This window comes from Lolium rigidum, chromosome 6 (assembly GCF_022539505.1).
Source record: "Lolium rigidum isolate FL_2022 chromosome 6, APGP_CSIRO_Lrig_0.1, whole genome shotgun sequence".
NCBI lineage: Eukaryota > Viridiplantae > Streptophyta > Magnoliopsida > Poales > Poaceae > Lolium > Lolium rigidum.
Window position 1 is genome coordinate 335013288 of NC_061513.1, and position 18436 is coordinate 335031723.

Below are 18436 nucleotides of genomic sequence, written 5' to 3' on the forward strand. Positions count from 1 at the left end.
CAAAACATCAGCCAAGATGCACAAAGAGCTCTTCTCGCGACTGGTAAACACCAGATTTAAATACAAGTCAGACAACCGCAGTGTTAAGAAGATGCTAATTTTACCTCTTTTTTGGCAGCAAAAGTCTGGGGAAAACAGCTCAGCTTAGCTGGAGGTTCTAAGACAGAAAAGGAATGAAGCAGCTAAGTCAAAAGAGTGCACTGTTGCTGATCAGATATACTTGATCAAAACAGGACAGCTTAGCTGGAGCCTGGAGGTTCTAAGACACAAAATGAATGAAGCAGCTAAGTCAAAAGTTACTTACCGTTCTACCCAAGTATCAAGCTATGTATAATATAGCAGACCTACTTATCGTTCTTACTAGCAGCTACTTCAAACGTGTTGTACTACAAAATATCTGTTATGCTACTATGTACAGTTATCTCAGTCGTGTCTCCCTCCCGTGATGCTTCGTTTGCTAAAACCGACATCCATTTTTGATCGACAAGGTAAAAGAAGAAGAAAATATTCTATTCTGCCACACATTCGAAGCACATTCCAAACACAGTTAAGCATCAACACATCAACCCAACAGATAAACATCACGGGCGCCGCGTGCCGCCGCGCCGGTACTTCCCAGTAGTTTCCAAAGATGGACATGTTTCCCAGACAAATAGAGCATGCAACTAGGATGACCTAAAAACTGCTAGATGGCTACAGATGAATAGAAACATCACACCCGGCTAGCTATCCACACAGACGCCAGAGCAATGGCCAGCAAAGAGTAACGAATCACAGTCATATCCGCCCTGATCTGTTGGCTTGTCGCAGTTTCTTCCTCGATGCCAGCAGCGCGGATGCGTCCTGATGCCCCAACTCGACCTGGCTGCTTTACTTTGCCGGGCAACCTGGCACAGATCTCGTCTTCCCATTCCCAGTACTTGCATCTCTAAAAGGGGAAGGGGAGCAAAATCAGTCAGAACAAAATTTCGAATGGCGAAAACGGCAGCGAGTGTAAAACTTCCTGGCATAGCAGATTGGTAACTGAGTTCACAGATGAGAAGAGAACTAACCTTATCCATTCCGCATTTCACGAACAGTCTACCAGGATTCTCGTCAGTCCCAGAACGCCATAAGTCAGCCGACTCGCCGCAGAAACATGGAAACTTCGACGTCCCAACATAGCCTCCACTGCTATCGTATATCATCTTCGAAACTGGAGACGGTTGCTATGGCGCAAAATGGAACTAAAATCAAGCCCAACACAGCTTTTTTTCTGTTTTAGTGGAGGTGCTCAGCACGAAGCCTACAGCAGAGAAGAAAATGGATGCCCTCAGGCTCAGCTCATGGACAGATATTATAGCAGATAGATAATTATTATTAAACTCAACTCAGCTATGGCTGGCACCATATCTAGAGATGGCACCCTGTGTTACAGGGCTCTGTATGCCAGTATCTACCTATTCCCACAGTACATATCTCAATATATTAAACGCCCTGCTATCAAATAAACATGCCAAACTATTACCTCCATTCTAAAATATAGGTCTTTTTAGAAAGCTAGTCAGCTTCCTAAAAGGGCTTACATTTCAGAATGGAGGTAGTACTTAACAGCTATTCAACCGATATGTTTTTCCTCTACTGGCAAGAGTGCCAGCTGCACTTTACCATGCCTACAACAGAACTTGCAATTTATATGCAAAGACACTAGCTCTACCCTGAACTTCAGGCCTCAAAAACTGCGAAGCTGGTTGCTGATGCACTTAAACTCATAAGTACATAATTATAACCCATCAGTTCAAACCGTGAATGTAATAATGGACATGAGAACTGGAAATTCTACATAACTATAACACGAGGCAAAACTGTTTGGGGAATTCAGACAACCGGAAGGACATTCAGTTAAAAATGTGCAGAAAAGGCACAGTTTACAGAGAAGCAGAGTTGGCTGCTCCATCCACAACACTGCATATACAGGGAGGCACAAACTCATGTTGTGCACAAACGCATATCTATGAGAAAACCGGTCAATTAGACGCACAGTAATACAAAAATTGCCATGAAAATGCCACATAGCTGGGGATTCATGCTTATTATGTAGTAGCTCTTTCCACACCCCTTCTTCATTAAGAGATTCCCACACAAGATTTTCATAACAGGATTGCGCTAGTGTCAAGATGGGAAAGGGAGGCAGCGAATTATGGAGGCAGGATGCTAATAATCTCACCATGCTTGGCTAGCAGCTGCGCTGGGAAGGGGACGAAGTCGACACGGAAGACGAGCTGGGCGATCCGGATAAAAACAAGATGGCGATTTGGATGACGAAGAAAAGCTGGGCGGACCGGGAAGACGAAGAGGTGGACGGAACCCGAGAGACGCGCCAGGAGAGGGATGGCGACCGGGAGCGGAAGGCAAAGCCGCCGGCGGCAGAGATGGGCGGGGGCGGCGGCGGCGGTGGCGACTAGGGGAAGGGCATGCCGAGCGCCTTGGTCTGTTCGGGGGACGCACTCTAGGGCCGCTCCAAACTATAACATGTACTAACATTCTAACATTTTTCTCTTTATTTTTTCTTACTATTTCCACTTTCTAAATCTGAACAAAATTCAAAATCGTAACAAAAGACAGAACAAATTTAACCTGAGCAAGCTAATTATTGCTCTGCCCATGTTACACCGGGTCCGACCCAAGGTCCTCTTCATGGCGGGATCACCTTGATCCCCGCCCTGGCAGGCCACGCGAGACGGGTGGTGGCTTCCACGCGTCGCGAGTTGCGCCCACACTCCCTTTTCATACCACTAGTTCCACTCCATCGTTCTCACCGTCTAGTCTGGTGCATTTCCCCCAAATCCAAGGGAAATATAATACTAACACTAGCGATTTTCACGGATGAGGAGATGGATGAGCGATGCTGCGGAGCGGAACAAGTTGCGGTCAAGATCGGAGAGGAGGGAGAGGAGGTGGGATTTGGTGCGAGCCCTCCTAGCGAAGATGAGGTGCACATATTGGTGCGAGGATTAGGTCTCAGCCCATAGCCCAAGGGAACTACTAACATGTAATAAGATCTACAATAGTAAACATTGTATAAAAGAGATGAATGATGAGTCTTGCACTGCTGACAGTCGTATATCGAATAAAGATTATAAGTAGATGGAAAGGGGGTGAGGTGATGATAATGATGTTGATGAAGCCTTGAAGTCGATGGCGGCGGCTTCGAGGCTTTGGTGGAGATGAGATCTGATCTTGCGGCAAAATGGGATTTTTCTTTGCGGGTTTTCTCCAAATGCCTCGGGTCTTACATGTTTTATATTGGGTTTGACAAGGAGGAGCCACCGACACATGGTACGGTCATCCGGTATGGGCAGGCATGATCGTACCATGGGTGTTAAGTCTTTTGTTAACCATCTCACGACCCTGGTTGACTTGGTGATGATTCTAGACTGCGATTCTTTATTGAATGATATCGATTTCCTCTAGATTTCTTCCATTTCTGCACAAACAAATAAAGTAGAGGATTTGCACACCTCAACATTGATTATAATTTATTAGTGGAACTAGGAAAATAGTCGCAGCATATTGTAAGGAAATATTTCTATTTAGATGGAGATAATATGGTTGTTACACAAGCCATCAGCGAGTGAGGCTCAGGTGCATGCATGTGTAGTAATGACCCTTTAAGCACCGATCACGGGGCGGGAGCCTGGCTGAAGCTCGTGTTTGTCCTCGACTATTGCATAAGGAATTGGACATCGCAGAAACAAGGAGGTTGATGTGGGCAAAGCACCGACGTGGGTTGGGGGTACATGAGGAAAAAGAGGTGGAGCTCCTTTTTTTCCTCAGCTTTGATATCTCAACAACTCTGCTAGGTGGAGGAACGGTGATATAAATCACGAACAATCTCCTAGAGTTTGTTCCTCCCCTCCTTCACCACCACTGCTTCCAGAGAGACCGAGTTTCTGTTATCCGGGGGTTGAAGAAGATGTTCTAGCTGATGATTATTTTTTTGATCAATCTTGGATAGGGGATCAAGAGGGAGTCAGCATGTCAGGTCACGGTAGAGGTGGCAGAAATAGAGCTAGAGCTTTTGGTGGAGGTAGAGGGGATGGATGGAATGAACCGTAGCAGAATTTGCAACAAAAACAACAACAAGAACAACAATTCCAGGATTTCCAAGGTCCATCTGCTTTCCCTTTTCATCCACATGTAGGGGTTCGCAGCAGAAAACAATTTTTTTCTAACTTATCGCAAACCCTAATATGCCCACTGTTCGAAAACTAAAACTAGGCCGATTCAGCGATTAATAGGTCGATTAATCACTACTAGGGGCCTGACCGTGTCGATTACCATTAATCGCTTGTATTAATCCTTTAGCCCGATTAATTAGTTCGAAAGTCCGATTACTAGGTATGTTTCTGATTAACTACTACACTTGGTCCAAAAAGTTGCAATTTTTTTAATGTATATCGCTAGTACAGGCGCTACCCCGCCCCAATAAGGTAGTTTTTGTGAAGGTCCCTCTTGATTGCAGCCTCCAGCAGCTCGATTTCCACTGTCACCAGCTAGTTCCTTGCCCGCCCTAACAAGTTCATCGCAGTTGCCCAGACCTCAGATACATGAGCTTGAGGACAGCTTCAATAGGTTAGGTGGTTGAGGTGTAAGAGGGGTTGTACCCTAGGTAGGTGGTGAGAGAAAATTAATTTCAAAGGTGAAAGGAGAAGAAGTGGAAGGAAGGAACACAGTTTCGGCTAGTGGATTTTGATTCCCTCGTGACCTTGAAATATTAGGTCACGGAGGAGAAGCGTACATGTTTTTCTGGGATTTTAGACTTTAGAGAAGTAGGGCCATATGTATAGAGGCTCATATACTATTATTTTTCTTATATAAACTATATAAGTGCTAATTGTGTAGGTTGCACCGATTAATAGTCGACCGATTAAATCAGTTAATCGTCCGAATTCCGATTAATCGCTACTCTCAAGCCGGCCGAGTAGTTAACGACTACCGATTTCCTTAACATTGAATATGCCCAAGATCTATCTAAAGAGTAATGTTGTAACAGAGATGATATCGATAACATACACTTGTAGACCGATAGCGGTTAACCTTCCGCTCGAACGTGGTTGATGTAGACGTACTCGTCGCCGACCTCGGGGTCGTGTAGAAGTCCTCTCCCAAGACGTCGAGTGCCGCAGGTGCAACATGATGTCCTACAAAAGACATTGGAACTGAAACCATTGGCATGGATCTTGAAAAAGAGAAGATCTTGAATGGGGGGAAATAGTCTATGTGGAATTACCGCGCCGCATTTTTGATGCACCGAGAGGGTTGACACTATTTTTATTTTTGTTGTTGCTCATACGCGACATTGTCCAAAATGCATGAGGCGAGGGTGCCTTGCTAGAAACGGTTGATTCAGTTGTGCCCCGGTTTGCCCCGGAGATGCTTTGAGGGGTGTGCTGGCCACAATGTGGACCGCGGATAGGCATCCAATTCCCCCCCCCCCCCCCGAGGGGGGGGGCTATCTAGACTCCATACAAGCCACCAATCACGGCCATGTATAGTCGTGTCTACGAGACATGTGGGGGCTTTCGCATGCTCTCATTTTCTGACAGAGCAGTGATTAATTTATAAATTATCGCGCCATAAAGGATCTGCACCTATAGCAACGCACTTTTTTTTGTTGTTGTAGAGATCCTTTTGAAATATTGCCCCCAAAATTTTCCTATCACTCCGGTTATTGCACGAAATGCTCATGGTATGGCCAGAGCCAAAAATTGGAGCCGACCGATGGCACCATAGCCAGTTATGTATGTAGGCCATGTGCATATGGGATATTTTCTTTGGCTCATAGGAGCATTTGCTCCCATTGTGTGAATCTACATTTCGAAGTGTCAAAAAATTCTAAACTAAAAAATTTCATGTACATCTACACATTTTATGTTTGTACACAAGTTTTTCAAAAAAACTATAAAAATTTGTGGCTCCAGTAAAAAAAACAAATTTTGATGCTATAACACGACTACGTACAGAACATTTTTTTTATCCTTTTTGTACACGTCACATAAAATGTTGTTTCTCCATGCAAACTTGTGCACTAACATAGAATGTCACGATGTACAACAAAAAATTTATGTCAGAATTTTTTGACATTTTTAAAATTGTATTTTAATTATTTTGTATAATAGGAGCATTTGCTCCTATGAGCCAAAACGCCACCTCCATGTGCATATACATATGCATCTTTTTCAAACAAAATGTATGAACCCCAAAAGTATGCTACTGTATTTTTTTCCTTGTTATAAAATTCAAAAAAGTCCAGGCCTCCATGGTGCCAAAACTCGGTTAGACATGTTTCGTCAAAGTATCTCACACGACACCATCCAGCCCAACAAACCAAAGATCACACTAAAAAAATTCAACAAGGTCAATGGGGATGTTTAGCAGCAGGATTCAGCTCTGAACTTTTGCTCCTGCATTATCCAGTGTGTGTTGGCGATGCCGATCAAAATCCAAGCTCCGGCACGACGACGACCACCTCCCCTGTCTCCACCTCGGCGTCTGTGAGCGTGAGCGCCCTCTGCAGCTTCCTCCCGCAGAACACCTCCACCTCCGCCGCGTAGGTGGCCGCCACCGGCATGTGGTCCGACACCGCCAGCTCCGACCTCCCGTAGCTCAGCAGCCTCACGCCCTTCCCGAACGACAGCACCCGGTCGCACCACGCCGGCGTCCTCCTCCCGCCCCTCTGGTCGTCGCCGATGTACTTCCCCGACCCGATCTCGTACTTGTACGTCGGCGCGAACTCCAGCACACCCTCGCTCCACCCGTCGAACGCTCGTCCCTTCCTCAGCTCCCGCTTCAGCTGCAGACAGGATAAACCACACTTATATCTCAGATGCAAATTCATCTACTACCTGATCAAGAAGAAGAAGAAGATCGGGCAGTGATTCTACCTGATCTTTCTCTGCTAACTGAGACCAGTCCTTGGCCGCGACCAGGCCGTGCGCTCTGCCATACGGCACGTCGATCCGGTAATTCAGATCGCCCAGCCAGAATATCCTCCTGAAAACGAACATGTTTGTCAGATTTTGTGATGCATCGATCAATGCAATGCGTGTGTGATCCTAATCACTCACTCGTGGTCGTAGATGTCTCGTGGCAGCTCGAGGCCGCCGGGCCCGGCGAAGCGCGTCCGGCGGTGGATCTCCTGCACGTCGGCGTTCCGCTTGACGAGGTCGCCGGGCCGCTCGCCAGCGGACAGGTGGCTGCACACGAAGCAGAACATGGTCTGGTAGACCGACATGCTCGCCGACACCGCCCCCTTGTTGCCGATGTACCCCATGGCGCCGACGCCGACGGTGGAGACCTTGAGGTTCTGCACGCACCGCCGCAGGCCGCGCCGCACCCAGATGGTCAGGAAGAGGCCCACCATCTGCTTGCTCACGATCCTCACGAACGGCGACCTGGCGCCACTCTTCTTGCCCCGCAACGGCACCGCGTCGTCGAGGTCGGCGGCCATCGCCGGGCCGTCGTCCCGCGGCTCGTCGGCCACCCGCGAGCTCATGAACGGCCTGTGGGCGCCGAACGATCTCGACGACTTGAACGACGACGATGATGACATCGAGGTCGACGCGGTGGACATTGCCAGCAGGTCCAGCGGCTGCTCCGGCCAGGCCAGCCCGATCCTGTCCGTCTTGCTCATCGTCTTCAGCAGCGTCCTCTGTTGCGGCTGCTCGTCTTGGCCGGCGTCTGGATCGTGCATGGCCCCGAGCATTCTCGGGGTGGAGGCGATGTACTCCTCGGCCTGCACCGGGAAGCTGAAGAACGTGTCGTCGTCGGTCTCCGTGTCCGTGCCGCCGGGGAACAGGTCGTCGGAGCCGTCGCGAGTCGGCGTGGCCGGGTGGCTGCGGTACCTGTACTTGGGCCTGGACGTCGAGGGCTGGGTCCGCGTGAGCGTGTCGCGGATGAGCTCCTCCCACGCCAGCGCCGGCCGTCCGTCCTCGGCGCCGAACACGTTGCCGGCGTTCAGCGGCACCACCTCCTGGAACCCGAGCACGTACATGTCGGCCTGCTCGGCACCGGCGTCGGTCCCGAGCCACCGGGAGATGTCCAGGCCTTCCGGAGGGGGCTTGCCGGCCGCGTTGTACGTGCCGATACAGATCCTGCAAGGAAACCAATCATCGATCAGCACACCATGGCAAAACAATGTGCCGTGATCAAGCTGAAATTGGAGCAAACAAGCATAGCTGTTTACCTGAGCTCCTTGGTGTTGATGTACTGCGCGCGCATCGTCTCCGAGTTCCGCCGCCGCAGCCTGTATGGCGCAGCGTCCACCTGGCTGTCGTCTGGAACAATACAGTGTAGTTGATTAGAAAAAGTTCATCAACTCTAAACATGTTTCTGCTTTGGTGTTAGGCAAGTGTTCGATCGACAGAAGCAACGCTGTTGAGTGTGAAATGCACAGGTCAAACAGCATCAATGACCATGGACATGAAGTCTTTGCCCAAAAGGGGTGAACAGTCCAAGCCTGCACTTTTCCCCCCCTTCCAGGATCGGATAAGAAGAACATACACACACGCGACACCACATCATGGATTCATCGACGCACACACGCGCAAGAGTGACGTCAATCCACCAACATATAACGGAAACTCACCGGCGATCGCCACGCCGCCGTCTGCCTCGCCGCCGTCACAGCCGCAGTTCTCTTCTGCACAAGAGGTCGAAATTTCTTCAGCAAGGCAAAGCCGTGGTCTCTGGCCGGCAAAACACAAATCCAAAGGCTTTGATGCCCGAGCCTACCTACCTTGCTCGCCGCCGTCATCGTCGTCCTCGTCGGCGTTGAACATGTAGTCCTTGCTCCGGAGGTTGAGCCACTTCTTGAGCACCACCTTGGGCCAGAACACCTGCGCCCACCCCCACACAACCCAAAATCAGTCACACCAAACAAGCACCGAGAATCACATCACAGGGCCGTCTTCCCTACCTGATCCCCTGGCTTCCTCTGGCTCTGCTCCACCATGTTGTCTCTCTCTTGGCCAATTCTAGGAGAAATCTGAATTCTTCTTCTTCCTTGCGCTCTTCAGTAGCCTGAGATGAGCTGCCTGCGAACTGATGAATCTGACTTCTGCTATGGTGTGGTGGTACGGGCTCCCGTGAGCTGCGATAATGATATATGCTTAGACAGGACAAGAGCACATGGCGTCTGTTCGAGCGCTAACCAGCGTAGGCGTCAGGTGGCGCCAATCCAGAGCTGTTTATATAATCAAATGGACGAGTGTCCATTACGCGGGCGACAAGGGATGTTCGATCTGGGCCACGCGTATGTTCTTTGTTTTTCGGCGACAAACCGTGCAGTTACGCTGACGCTTCTGCCTAATCAGCCTAATTATTAGCCTAACCACGTTGACATTTCATCACGGTGATGCCATGGTTTGTTCACATGAACATCACCGCTGGTCCAAATTGAAGTGTTGTCCGTAGCTTCTTTTCTTTTTGCAGGGAGTGTCATCCTTAGCTTAATTGCAAGGTAACCTCGACTGTTTCACCTCAGCCGCCCGGACGGCCGGACATGATATGGCTATCCTCCTATCCTATTCATGTGGCTGGCAGTGTAGAATAGAGCTGACTTATATGACGATTGGAATGGGCTTAACAATGATGAAGCGATGTCGAATATTTAGACCGGCAGGTGTCCAGTCATCGACAGACACTCGGGTTTTTGTTGTTTACTATTTTTCTACAGAAAATTTCTGTTGATTTTTCGGCCGGTGGTTTTCTTGTTTAGTACTGTATTTTCTTAGAGATTGTAATTGGGTTGTTAATTTTGTTTTGTTTCCTATGCCCCGTGTGTTTGATAGTACAAGTTCTGCTAGAGGTTGGGACAAGACGCATCTTTGTAACTAGGTAGAGATTGTAATTGGGTTGTTAATTTTGTTTTGTTTCCTATGCCTCATGTGTTTGATAGTACATGTTCTGCTAGAGGTTGGGACAAGACGCATCTTTGTAACTAGGTGGTTGACACCAACCACAATCTATGCCTCATGATGAAGGGAATCAAGTAGGCCACCTCGCAATGACCTCGAACACAAGTGAATCATGCGGATGTGTGCACTCCACTAATCTCTTGCTTGCACTGGTCTTTGCAAATCTCATGTAAAAGAAATCATGTGGACATGTTACATATGTTTTCATCTGCGTTTTAAACGTGTCTTGCTGTGGTCATCATATAACCGAGTGACATGGACCCCTTTGAAAATCACCGGCACAATCTTGAAGTAATGATGGAGGGGGGATGTCGTAATCGGTGGCTTGACCCTTGACAGACACAACTAAGTTATGTTTCTTTGCCTAGCTTCTTAATTGGTCTTAACGTCATTTTCTCGCAGATCTATTATTGATTTATTAGGAATTTGGGATCAACAAAGAGGTACTCTCCCTCGCTTATAATTAACCTATGTTTTAGATTCAGTCAAAGCTAAAAATATAGGGGGCATGAAATCTCCAGGCTAAGTTGCAAGAAAAAAATCACTTGTGTGGTTGTTGCAGGGCAAGAATTATGAAACCGAGGGAGTACCAATTCTGCTTAATTTGCATTTCACCTCAGGACATTTGTGTCTACCATTTGGCCATGTAAATGATGCTTGAAATGATCGGTAAAACTACAAACGAAATATACTCGTTCCAATCTATAATAAGTGTCGCAGTTTTAGTTTTAGTTTGAATTGAACTAAAATCGTGACACTTATTATTGACGGAGGGGGTATATTTTTTCTCTGAAGTTCATATTCTAAGGATCTCCCACTTAGTCATATTCGCGCATGAGCAATTTGGGATGGGCTACCTCCCAGTAAGCTTTTCAAGGTCAACAAAAGTGCAACAAAATGCACTTAAGTGGGAAAGGTGGCCTCCTCTAGGGTGCACACGGTAAAACAAAGATCGTCACATAAAACTTGTGTCGGTTTTTGGGGTTTAGAGCCTCGCCATCAGGGGTTGACCCTGAACGGACCTAGGTGTTAGTTATATTACTCGAGTTCTTAAGCCATCATTCATCTTTGCAAGGACATAGTGTCTAGGATCTTATGGAGCTTTGGTCATATCTTGTCGTCAGCTATTAGCCACAACTTTGACAGTGCGTGGTGGAACCACAAGACCACATGATCCGATAGTTCCTAAGAGCAAGGAAAGGCACACATCCAATGTGCGTTTTAACTCATTTGGAGAGCATGTGAAATGTGGAGCAAGCACATCTTTTCTAGTTAGTGGCTTCCTGAACAATAGAGGTTGCATCTTGCCTTCTAGGAATTATTGGAGATGGCGGGGGTTGTGCGACATGCAAATTAAGCCTAGTGTTTATCTTAGGTGAGAGTAGTCCCAATTTGCGTTGGAGGATTTCTAGGTGCTTTCCCTCTTAAAAAGGCTCATTTTGCAATAAATTTGTAAATTATTGTTTTTTATAAATAGGTAGTGCCTCTACAGGATTTTTGTTGAAAAACAATTATGTGCAGCCTGCCTGTTCGCCTACACCTTAAGACCGGCCACCACCCGTGTTTGCTATTGTGATGTTATCTTATTGCCATGAATGCTTTGAGAGTATGTCAACTCTCATCTTAACACACTAGTTTTATCGCGACCCATCAATTTTGCTAACCTTACGGTAATGACTCCAAGAACGATAATTGTTTTTTATATTTTGCTCAAGTGGCCTTTCATTACCGAAAATGCTTTTAGCAAGATGTAACCCCTATTCATTTACTTTCCAATATTTCACATAGATATTCTTTTTGTCCATATAATAAGTTTACAGATATATTCTTCTTGCGTCAACCAAAACAAACTTGATCCATGTTGACTCATAAATGGTGTCCGCGAGAGCAGTATCTTTTTTTCCTGGCTCCGGAGGTCTAGTGAGCTATTTTCGATTTTTTAAAAACAGTTATAAATTAAAATTCTCATTCTAATATATTAAATCAGTATGGATGAGAAATTTTTCGTTGAGCATGGTTCTTACTCGCGTACAACACAAAATAAAGAAATTATGATGACTCTGGTTGAGAATATATAGTGCTACCACAGTTTGCTATTTTGGATCACTATGTTTTTATTTTATGTATATGCATGCCACGTTTGAAAATATTATCCACTGAATTTAGCAAATTCACAATGCACTCAAACATGTACATGCTAGATTTTTTTGTTGGATTGTTCTGAAACTTATAAATACACCTTTTGAATTTATACAAAATAATAGCTCCATGCAGATCTGGAACAAAAGAAATCATCGCTCTCCAGAGGTTTGTTAACCCACCTCGGCATCTATCAAAAAGGAAATTTGAAAAAACAAATACATCATAGTCATTTTTGTGCGGAATAAATACATTATAGTCCTCAATGCATATTTCACTTCATGGCGCGAGTAAACCGATTGTTCATATGTGTTTGTTTCGTAGCTAAAATTTGCCAAACTCTGTCATAAAGTGCAGCATCTGTTTATGGCTAGTGTTTGTTGCCTTGCTGCAACTATTGCATCCATTGGTCCAAACATGAACAATCTGGTCCCATATCCCAGAGTTTCTACTCTTCATCAGAGTCACATATCTGGTCCTCTTTCGCCACGATTCCGTCTAATTCTGCACCATCTTGTGCCGAGACCACGCAATATTGCTAACTCTGGTCTCCATCGTACAGCTCAAATCGCCTTCACGCCGATAGCTATGCTCCACGTGCATGGTCCAACCAACCAATTGGCCAAGAATGGACCATGCAGATCGAACAGACCGGATTCCGGTCCATGGATCAGATTCCACATGCAGAACCACGCAAACCTCCATCACAAACGGACGCATCCACTGCCGATCGTGCAGAGACAATGGGCATGGTGCTCAGGAGCTATGAGATTTGGATCGTACTAGCTACATGCCAGAACCAAGATAGGTACCAGCACTGTAGAAAGATAGAGAGGGAGAGAGATATGCGGAATATGTTGGATGTTGTATTGAGCCTCATGGGCGAGTATATATAGGCGTACAGGGATCATCTTGGAGTGCAAGACAAGACACAAGATCTATCTCTATCCTAGACTACCTAAACCGTACGTATACCAAATATATCTCTAACACTCCCCGCGATCGTAGCGGTAGTGACGTGAACAACGGTAGCGTCGCGGACGGTCGGACCGGAGATAAACCGAAGTGGACCCCGGAAGGTCGACACTCCCCGCGGTCGTAGCGGGAGCGTCGTGGACGAAGTTGCGTCGCGGATGCTTGGACCGGAGAGGAGGCTGGTGAGGCGCAAGCGAGGTGGTAGCCCTTTTATGCCGATGTCGAGGTAGCCGAGAGCGTGGGTGCTGCAACCTTGGTCGAGGGAGCCGCGCGAGGGATTGCCGTGGTCGATGTCGTGGGCGGGTGCCGGTGTCGATGTAGCCGCAAGCGCGTAGTGCGCGAGGAGAGTGACGGAGACGCGTCGAGGCGGTCGTGGAGGTGGTCGATGCCGAAGTCGATGCGGTCGGAGCCGTCGAGGACGAAGTGCAACCATAGTTTTGCCGGAACCGGGCGCACGTCGGGGACGAAGGCATACTTCGGTTTTGCCGAACCGAGTACACATAGAAGAAGTCGGTGACGCGGTCGAGGCGGTCGTAGAGGCGATGCCGAAGAAGACGTTGTCGAAGCCGATGAAGACGAGACGTCCGGCGCGAGTTTGCCGGACTCGGGAACGTGTCGGGGACGAAGGCACTTCCGGTGTTGCCGGTCACCGGGCATGCGAGGGCGGGGACCATCATGAACTTGTCGCCATGTCAGAGGGACTAGCAGAGGAGGCCTCCGGAAGCGTCGCGGTCGCAGATCGACGGAGAGATGCCGACGCTGCCCGCGGTTCTCGGAGTAGAGTAGCAGGTGGTGTAGGCGGGGACGTGGTGATGACACGGGCGACGAAGTCGAAACGGTTGGAGACGTAGAAGGCGGCTAACCCAGCGGTGACCAGGGGTGGTCATGCTGGACGCCTAGACGGGCGTTGCGGTGGTCGGCGAGCCCAGCGCGACCTGAAGTGGTTGGCGAGCCCAGCGGCGACACGGGGTGGGGGTGCGGCGGCGGTACACGAAGTAGGCGAGGAAGACCCGGCGGCGTGGCGAAGACCATGCGCGGACGGAGGCGACCCGCGCCGAAGGGGCGGCGGCTGTGGTGGCCTCGGACGTCGATGCGCGGGGGACGGCGAAGGTGACCGCGTGCGGCGACGCCACGGCTCGAGGGGCCGGCGTAGGCTGCGAGGCGCAAGTCGGTGCGGCGGCGGGACGCCACCAGCGGCGTACGCGCCTCGGAAGGCGCGTCGTTGGCTAGCGGCGTGGACCAAAGGCGGCGGCGCTGCGACCCGAAGGGCGACGCAGCGGCAACCCGATGCTCAATCGGTGGTATGCGCGTGCTCGGGGACGTGCTTGGCGGAGACGTGCGCGCTATCGGTTGATCGGACCGACGGCGCAACGCTGTACGCGCCATGGCGTGGACGACGCGCAGATCGGAGTCGATGGCGGCGTTGTCGATGTAGTCCCGGTGACGACGGCGAAGATGAACCGGCGATGGAGACCGTGCGGGCGAAACAGCCTCGCTGCATCGCACGTAGGGGCGCCCGTGTGCGGCGCGTGCGGGCTGTGCCGTGCGGTTGATGGCCGGTGCAGGTCGATGCCATTGTTGGAGTAGAGGCGCAAGTGGACGACGGCGATGGGCGACTCAATCCGATCTATGATCGGTAAACCAAAAAAGAAAACGCCGATCGAGCGACCAGCGAGGCAAAAAGAAAACCAATCTACGGATTGGAAAAAAAAGGACTCGAGGGCAGCGGATCAACGGATCGGCGGACGAACCTTCATACGGGTTGCGCGGCCCCCGGAGTAGATCATGGAGATAGATCTCCCCGGGGGCGGCGCGGCGCGGAAACCTTGCGGCGGCTAGGTCAAGGAGCGTGCCGCTCTGATACCATGTAGAAAGATAGAGGGGGAGAGAGATATGCGGAATATGTTGGATGTTGTATTGAGCCTCATGGGCGAGTATATATAGGCGTACAGGGATCATCTTGGAGTGCAAGACAAGACACAAGATCTATCTCTATCCTAGACTACCTAAACCGTACGTATACCAAATATATCTCTAACAAGCACGAAACGAACATGTTGTTTAATCTCTTCTCAAAAGCACCTGATAAAGTGTACTACTATTCTTGACAAATGACAAAGACTAGATGCCTATAGATTAACGGTATTCCCTCTCTCACACTTTATTAGGCGGTGTGCGTCCCCTAGGTCGCAAATTTGATTAAGTTAGTGTTAGTTATATATTATAAAAATTATATTATTAGAAAGTTTAGATGTTCTATTTTTTAATAATATAATTTTATACATTAAATAATTTAAATTATATAGGTTAAATTGATGACCTAGGGATATGGGGAGACTAGTAAACTGAGACGAAGGGAGTATGTGAAAATGACCAGAGGCTGATTGTCTGTGGAGAACTTAATATGTGAACCAATGAAAGCTCTCGACTTTTTTTTGGAAATGAAAGAAAAGCAGGATGATGTCGACACGAAGGCGGCTAACAATTGCTAATTGTGTTGTGTACATTGATTTTATGGGAATTACTATATCAGAGTATCTCCAGTCGCGTCCCCCAAACCGTCCCCCAAACGGCAAGGAATTAAGCGTTTGGGAAACATGTTTTGTTCGTGCCGCGTTTGGGGACGTCGCTTCCCGGTCGCGTCCCTAAACGCTACTCCCAAACATTAAATAAGTGTTTTTGAAAACACAACCATTTACTAAATATAGCATATAAATAAATATGTTTGCGAAGATTGTTTTTAAATTAAAATACAACAAACAATAAAATAACTAAACAAATGTAATAAATAGAGCTAGATCAAGGTGGCGCGACATTTGCTGATAATCCTTTGATCCTCCACAAATGCTCAACGAGATCAGCTTGAAGTTGCTCGTGAGCATTGCTGTCACGGATCTTTGCGTGCATGGCGAGGAAATCAGTAAAATCTGCACGCAACTCATGATCAACCTCCGCAAGAAGGCCTTGACACTCATAGGGACCAACATGTGTCCTGGCATGATTCTTGCGGTCATCCTCGATGATCATGTTGTGCATGATCACATAAGCCTACATCACCTCCCACATTTGATCGTGAGACCAGCTTAGAGCAGGGTACCGGACAATTGCAAATTAAGCTTGAAGCACACCAAATGCCCGCTCGACATTCTTCCTGCAAGCCTCCTGTCGCGCAGCAAAGTGGAAATTCTTCTGACCTGATGGATTCGAGATTGTTTTGACAAAGTGGCCAATGTTGGATATATACCATCGGCTAGATAATAGCCTTTGGTATATTGGTGGCAATTGATCTCATAGTTGCATGGTGGAGCATGCCCTTCCACTAGTCTGCTGAACACCGGAGACTGCTGCAACACGTTGATGTCATTGTGTGATCCCGCCATGCCAAAGAAAGAATACCAAATCCACATGTCATAATCTGCTACAGCTTCAAGCACCACACTGCAATATCCATGACGCCCTTTGTATATACCCTGCCAAGCAAACGAGCAGTTCTTCTATGACCAGTGCATGCAATCGATGCTTCCAAGCATTTCAGGGAATCCTCTCGCAGCATTTTGTGCCATGATCCTTGCAGTCTCTTCCTCAGTTGGCCCTCTCAAGTAGTATTTGCCAAACTTTCCTACCACAGCTCGGCAAAACTTTTACATGCACTCAATGGCAGTAAACTCACTCATAAAAGGTAGTCGTCCTGTGTATCGGCAGGTGCTCCGTATGCAAGCATCCTCATGGCGGCGGTGCACTTCTAAATCGACGAGAACCTGACAACGCCTACAGCGTCGTGCTTGAGCTTGAAGTAGGGGTCGAACTCTTAAACGCCGTGGAGGATATTCATGAACATACCCTTGCTCATCCTATACCGGCGCCAAAAATTGTCGACATATGTTGCCTCATCTGCGAAGTAGTCGTTGTGCAACATGGTATGCCCCTCCATCCTCTGCCGGGGCTTCGACTTCTTTCTCCCTGGCCTTGATCCTCCGCGGCGTGGCCTCTTCCTCTTCTCCGCCTCGGCGTCAAGCACGTCCTGGAGGGACGCGATGATCAGCAAATGCTCCCGGAGGTCGTCGTCGAAGGCTTGCTCGTCCTCCAGCAGTAGGGCAAGCATATCGTCGTCGCTATCCATGTCTGAAGCAAAATCAATGGTTAAAATTGCGCCGCGGCAGACGAGGCAACGAACAGCGGCCAATCGCGCGTACCTGGCAAGTCGTCGAGCACCTTGTGTGCGCAGAGGTGGGGCGAAATTGATGCCGCGTTCTGCGACGCGTTGGTGAAGCGGCGGAACGACCGGCGAGAGTGCCAGCCGTGACGACGGTGCCGAATCTCAGAAGAGATCCGATGTCGAAACGACCGGCAAATCCAGCGATAGCGGAGGGGTGGGAGGCGCGGGAGGGAAGGAGCGATGAGAAAAAGGCGCGAACCAACGGTTTATGGAAATAGTCGCCGACATGTGGGAGCCCGCCTCGCTTTCCGTTGTGTCCGGCGTGCCCGGAGCATCCCCTGTGGAGCGGGGACGAGCTCGGAGCGCCGGACACCGTATCGGTACGCGTCGGACAAAAAACGGCTTTGGTCGATGCAGCTGGGAACGGTTTTTTTTCTGCGCTCCCCAAATCCCTTTGAGGGACGGTCTGGGATGCGACTGAAGATGCTCTCATAATTCATATGTTTGTTGATTTTTTTAGAGCAACCGGCAGGCAGGGGCGAAGCTAGGGAAAAAAATCACCTGCTGCTGTGGTGCACAGCAAGCAGCTAGGTGCATAAATCGTGTTCTATTTAATTATTCGCGAGCGCTCGTTTTCGTCGCTCCACGGATGCGAAAATAATCATTTTTATCCGCGCGTCCGTTTGCGTTTGGGGCGACGCATTTTTTTCTACTTGTTTTTTTTTCTTCTCGATTTAAACATAGTTCCAAACATTACATATTGGAACATGGTTTTACACAAACTAATACATAATTGGGAACATGGTTTACACAAACTAATACATAGTTTGAATCATGGTTGACACAAATTAAAAATTGTAAAATAAGAAAAGCCAGTAGTGTTGGTTCCCTATATTCGCTGTCAAGAAAGAACACTCTCAGGCACTCACAGTCACCCAAACTAGAAAATCCAGCTGGTGACGGTACCCATGTTGGTTCTTTCGAGGAAGAACAACCAGAAACCTTCACTACTGGCTTCAATTGGCTCGTAGCCATATTCGCTGCAAAGAAAAAACACTCTAACAGTTTTAACTATCGGTGTGTGAGACGGATTCGCCGGTGTGGTAGTGCTTGCGGCAGGCTGTGTCGTCGAACACCTTGAGGATCATCTCGCCATCCCCCTCGTAGAGGAAGGTGAGCTGGCAGCCGGGCTCGAGCGCGAGGTCGC

General features: G+C 48.5%; 2 protein-coding genes across 3 annotated transcripts; both read right to left on the reverse strand.

The window, feature by feature from the left end:
• Positions 1 to 575: 575 nt before the first annotated feature.
• Positions 576 to 2419, reverse strand: LOC124667484. Of its 2 annotated transcripts, XR_006991310.1 has the most exons (3): positions 2207 to 2419; positions 1053 to 1285; positions 576 to 928 (listed from the first exon to the last, which is right to left on the reverse strand). XR_006991310.1 is itself a non-coding variant. In XM_047204753.1 (2 exons), the coding sequence occupies exons 1-2, from the start codon at positions 1185 to 1187 to the stop codon at positions 713 to 715; spliced, it is 351 nt and encodes a 116-aa protein (XP_047060709.1). In that variant the 5' UTR covers positions 1188 to 1329; the 3' UTR covers positions 576 to 712. The 2 variants fall into 2 exon arrangements, 1 of the variants encoding a protein (XP_047060709.1); XM_047204753.1 differs by lacking the exon at positions 2207 to 2419 and having other exon boundaries at positions 1053 to 1329.
• Positions 2420 to 6267: 3848 nt separating this feature from the next.
• Positions 6268 to 9241, reverse strand: LOC124664125 (type IV inositol polyphosphate 5-phosphatase 3-like). The gene is made up of 7 exons (XM_047201714.1): positions 8960 to 9241; positions 8780 to 8879; positions 8626 to 8683; positions 8228 to 8311; positions 7110 to 8135; positions 6927 to 7035; positions 6268 to 6835 (listed from the first exon to the last, which is right to left on the reverse strand). The coding sequence occupies exons 1-7, from the start codon at positions 8993 to 8995 to the stop codon at positions 6479 to 6481; spliced, it is 1770 nt and encodes a 589-aa protein (XP_047057670.1). The 5' UTR covers positions 8996 to 9241; the 3' UTR covers positions 6268 to 6478.
• Positions 9242 to 18436: the final 9195 nt, after the last annotated feature.

Bases quoted from the DNA above. Each gene is read 5' to 3' on its own strand.
- LOC124664125 (XM_047201714.1), bottom strand. From the start codon at position 8,995: ATGGTGGAGCAGAGCCAGAGGAAGCCAGGGGATCAG. The intron at 8,684-8,779 runs GTAGGTAGGCTC...CCTCTTGTGCAG, and splicing joins CGATGACGGCGGCGAGCAAG to AAGAGAACTGCGGCTGTGAC. The intron at 6,836-6,926 runs GTAGAATCACTG...TCCTGTCTGCAG, and splicing joins AGTTAGCAGAGAAAGATCAG to CTGAAGCGGGAGCTGAGGAA.
- LOC124667484 (XM_047204753.1), bottom strand. From the start codon at position 1,187: ATGATATACGATAGCAGTGGAGGCTATGTTGGGACGTCGAAGTTTCCA. The intron at 929-1,052 runs GTTAGTTCTCTT...TTCCCCTTTTAG, and splicing joins TGAAATGCGGAATGGATAAG to AGATGCAAGTACTGGGAATG.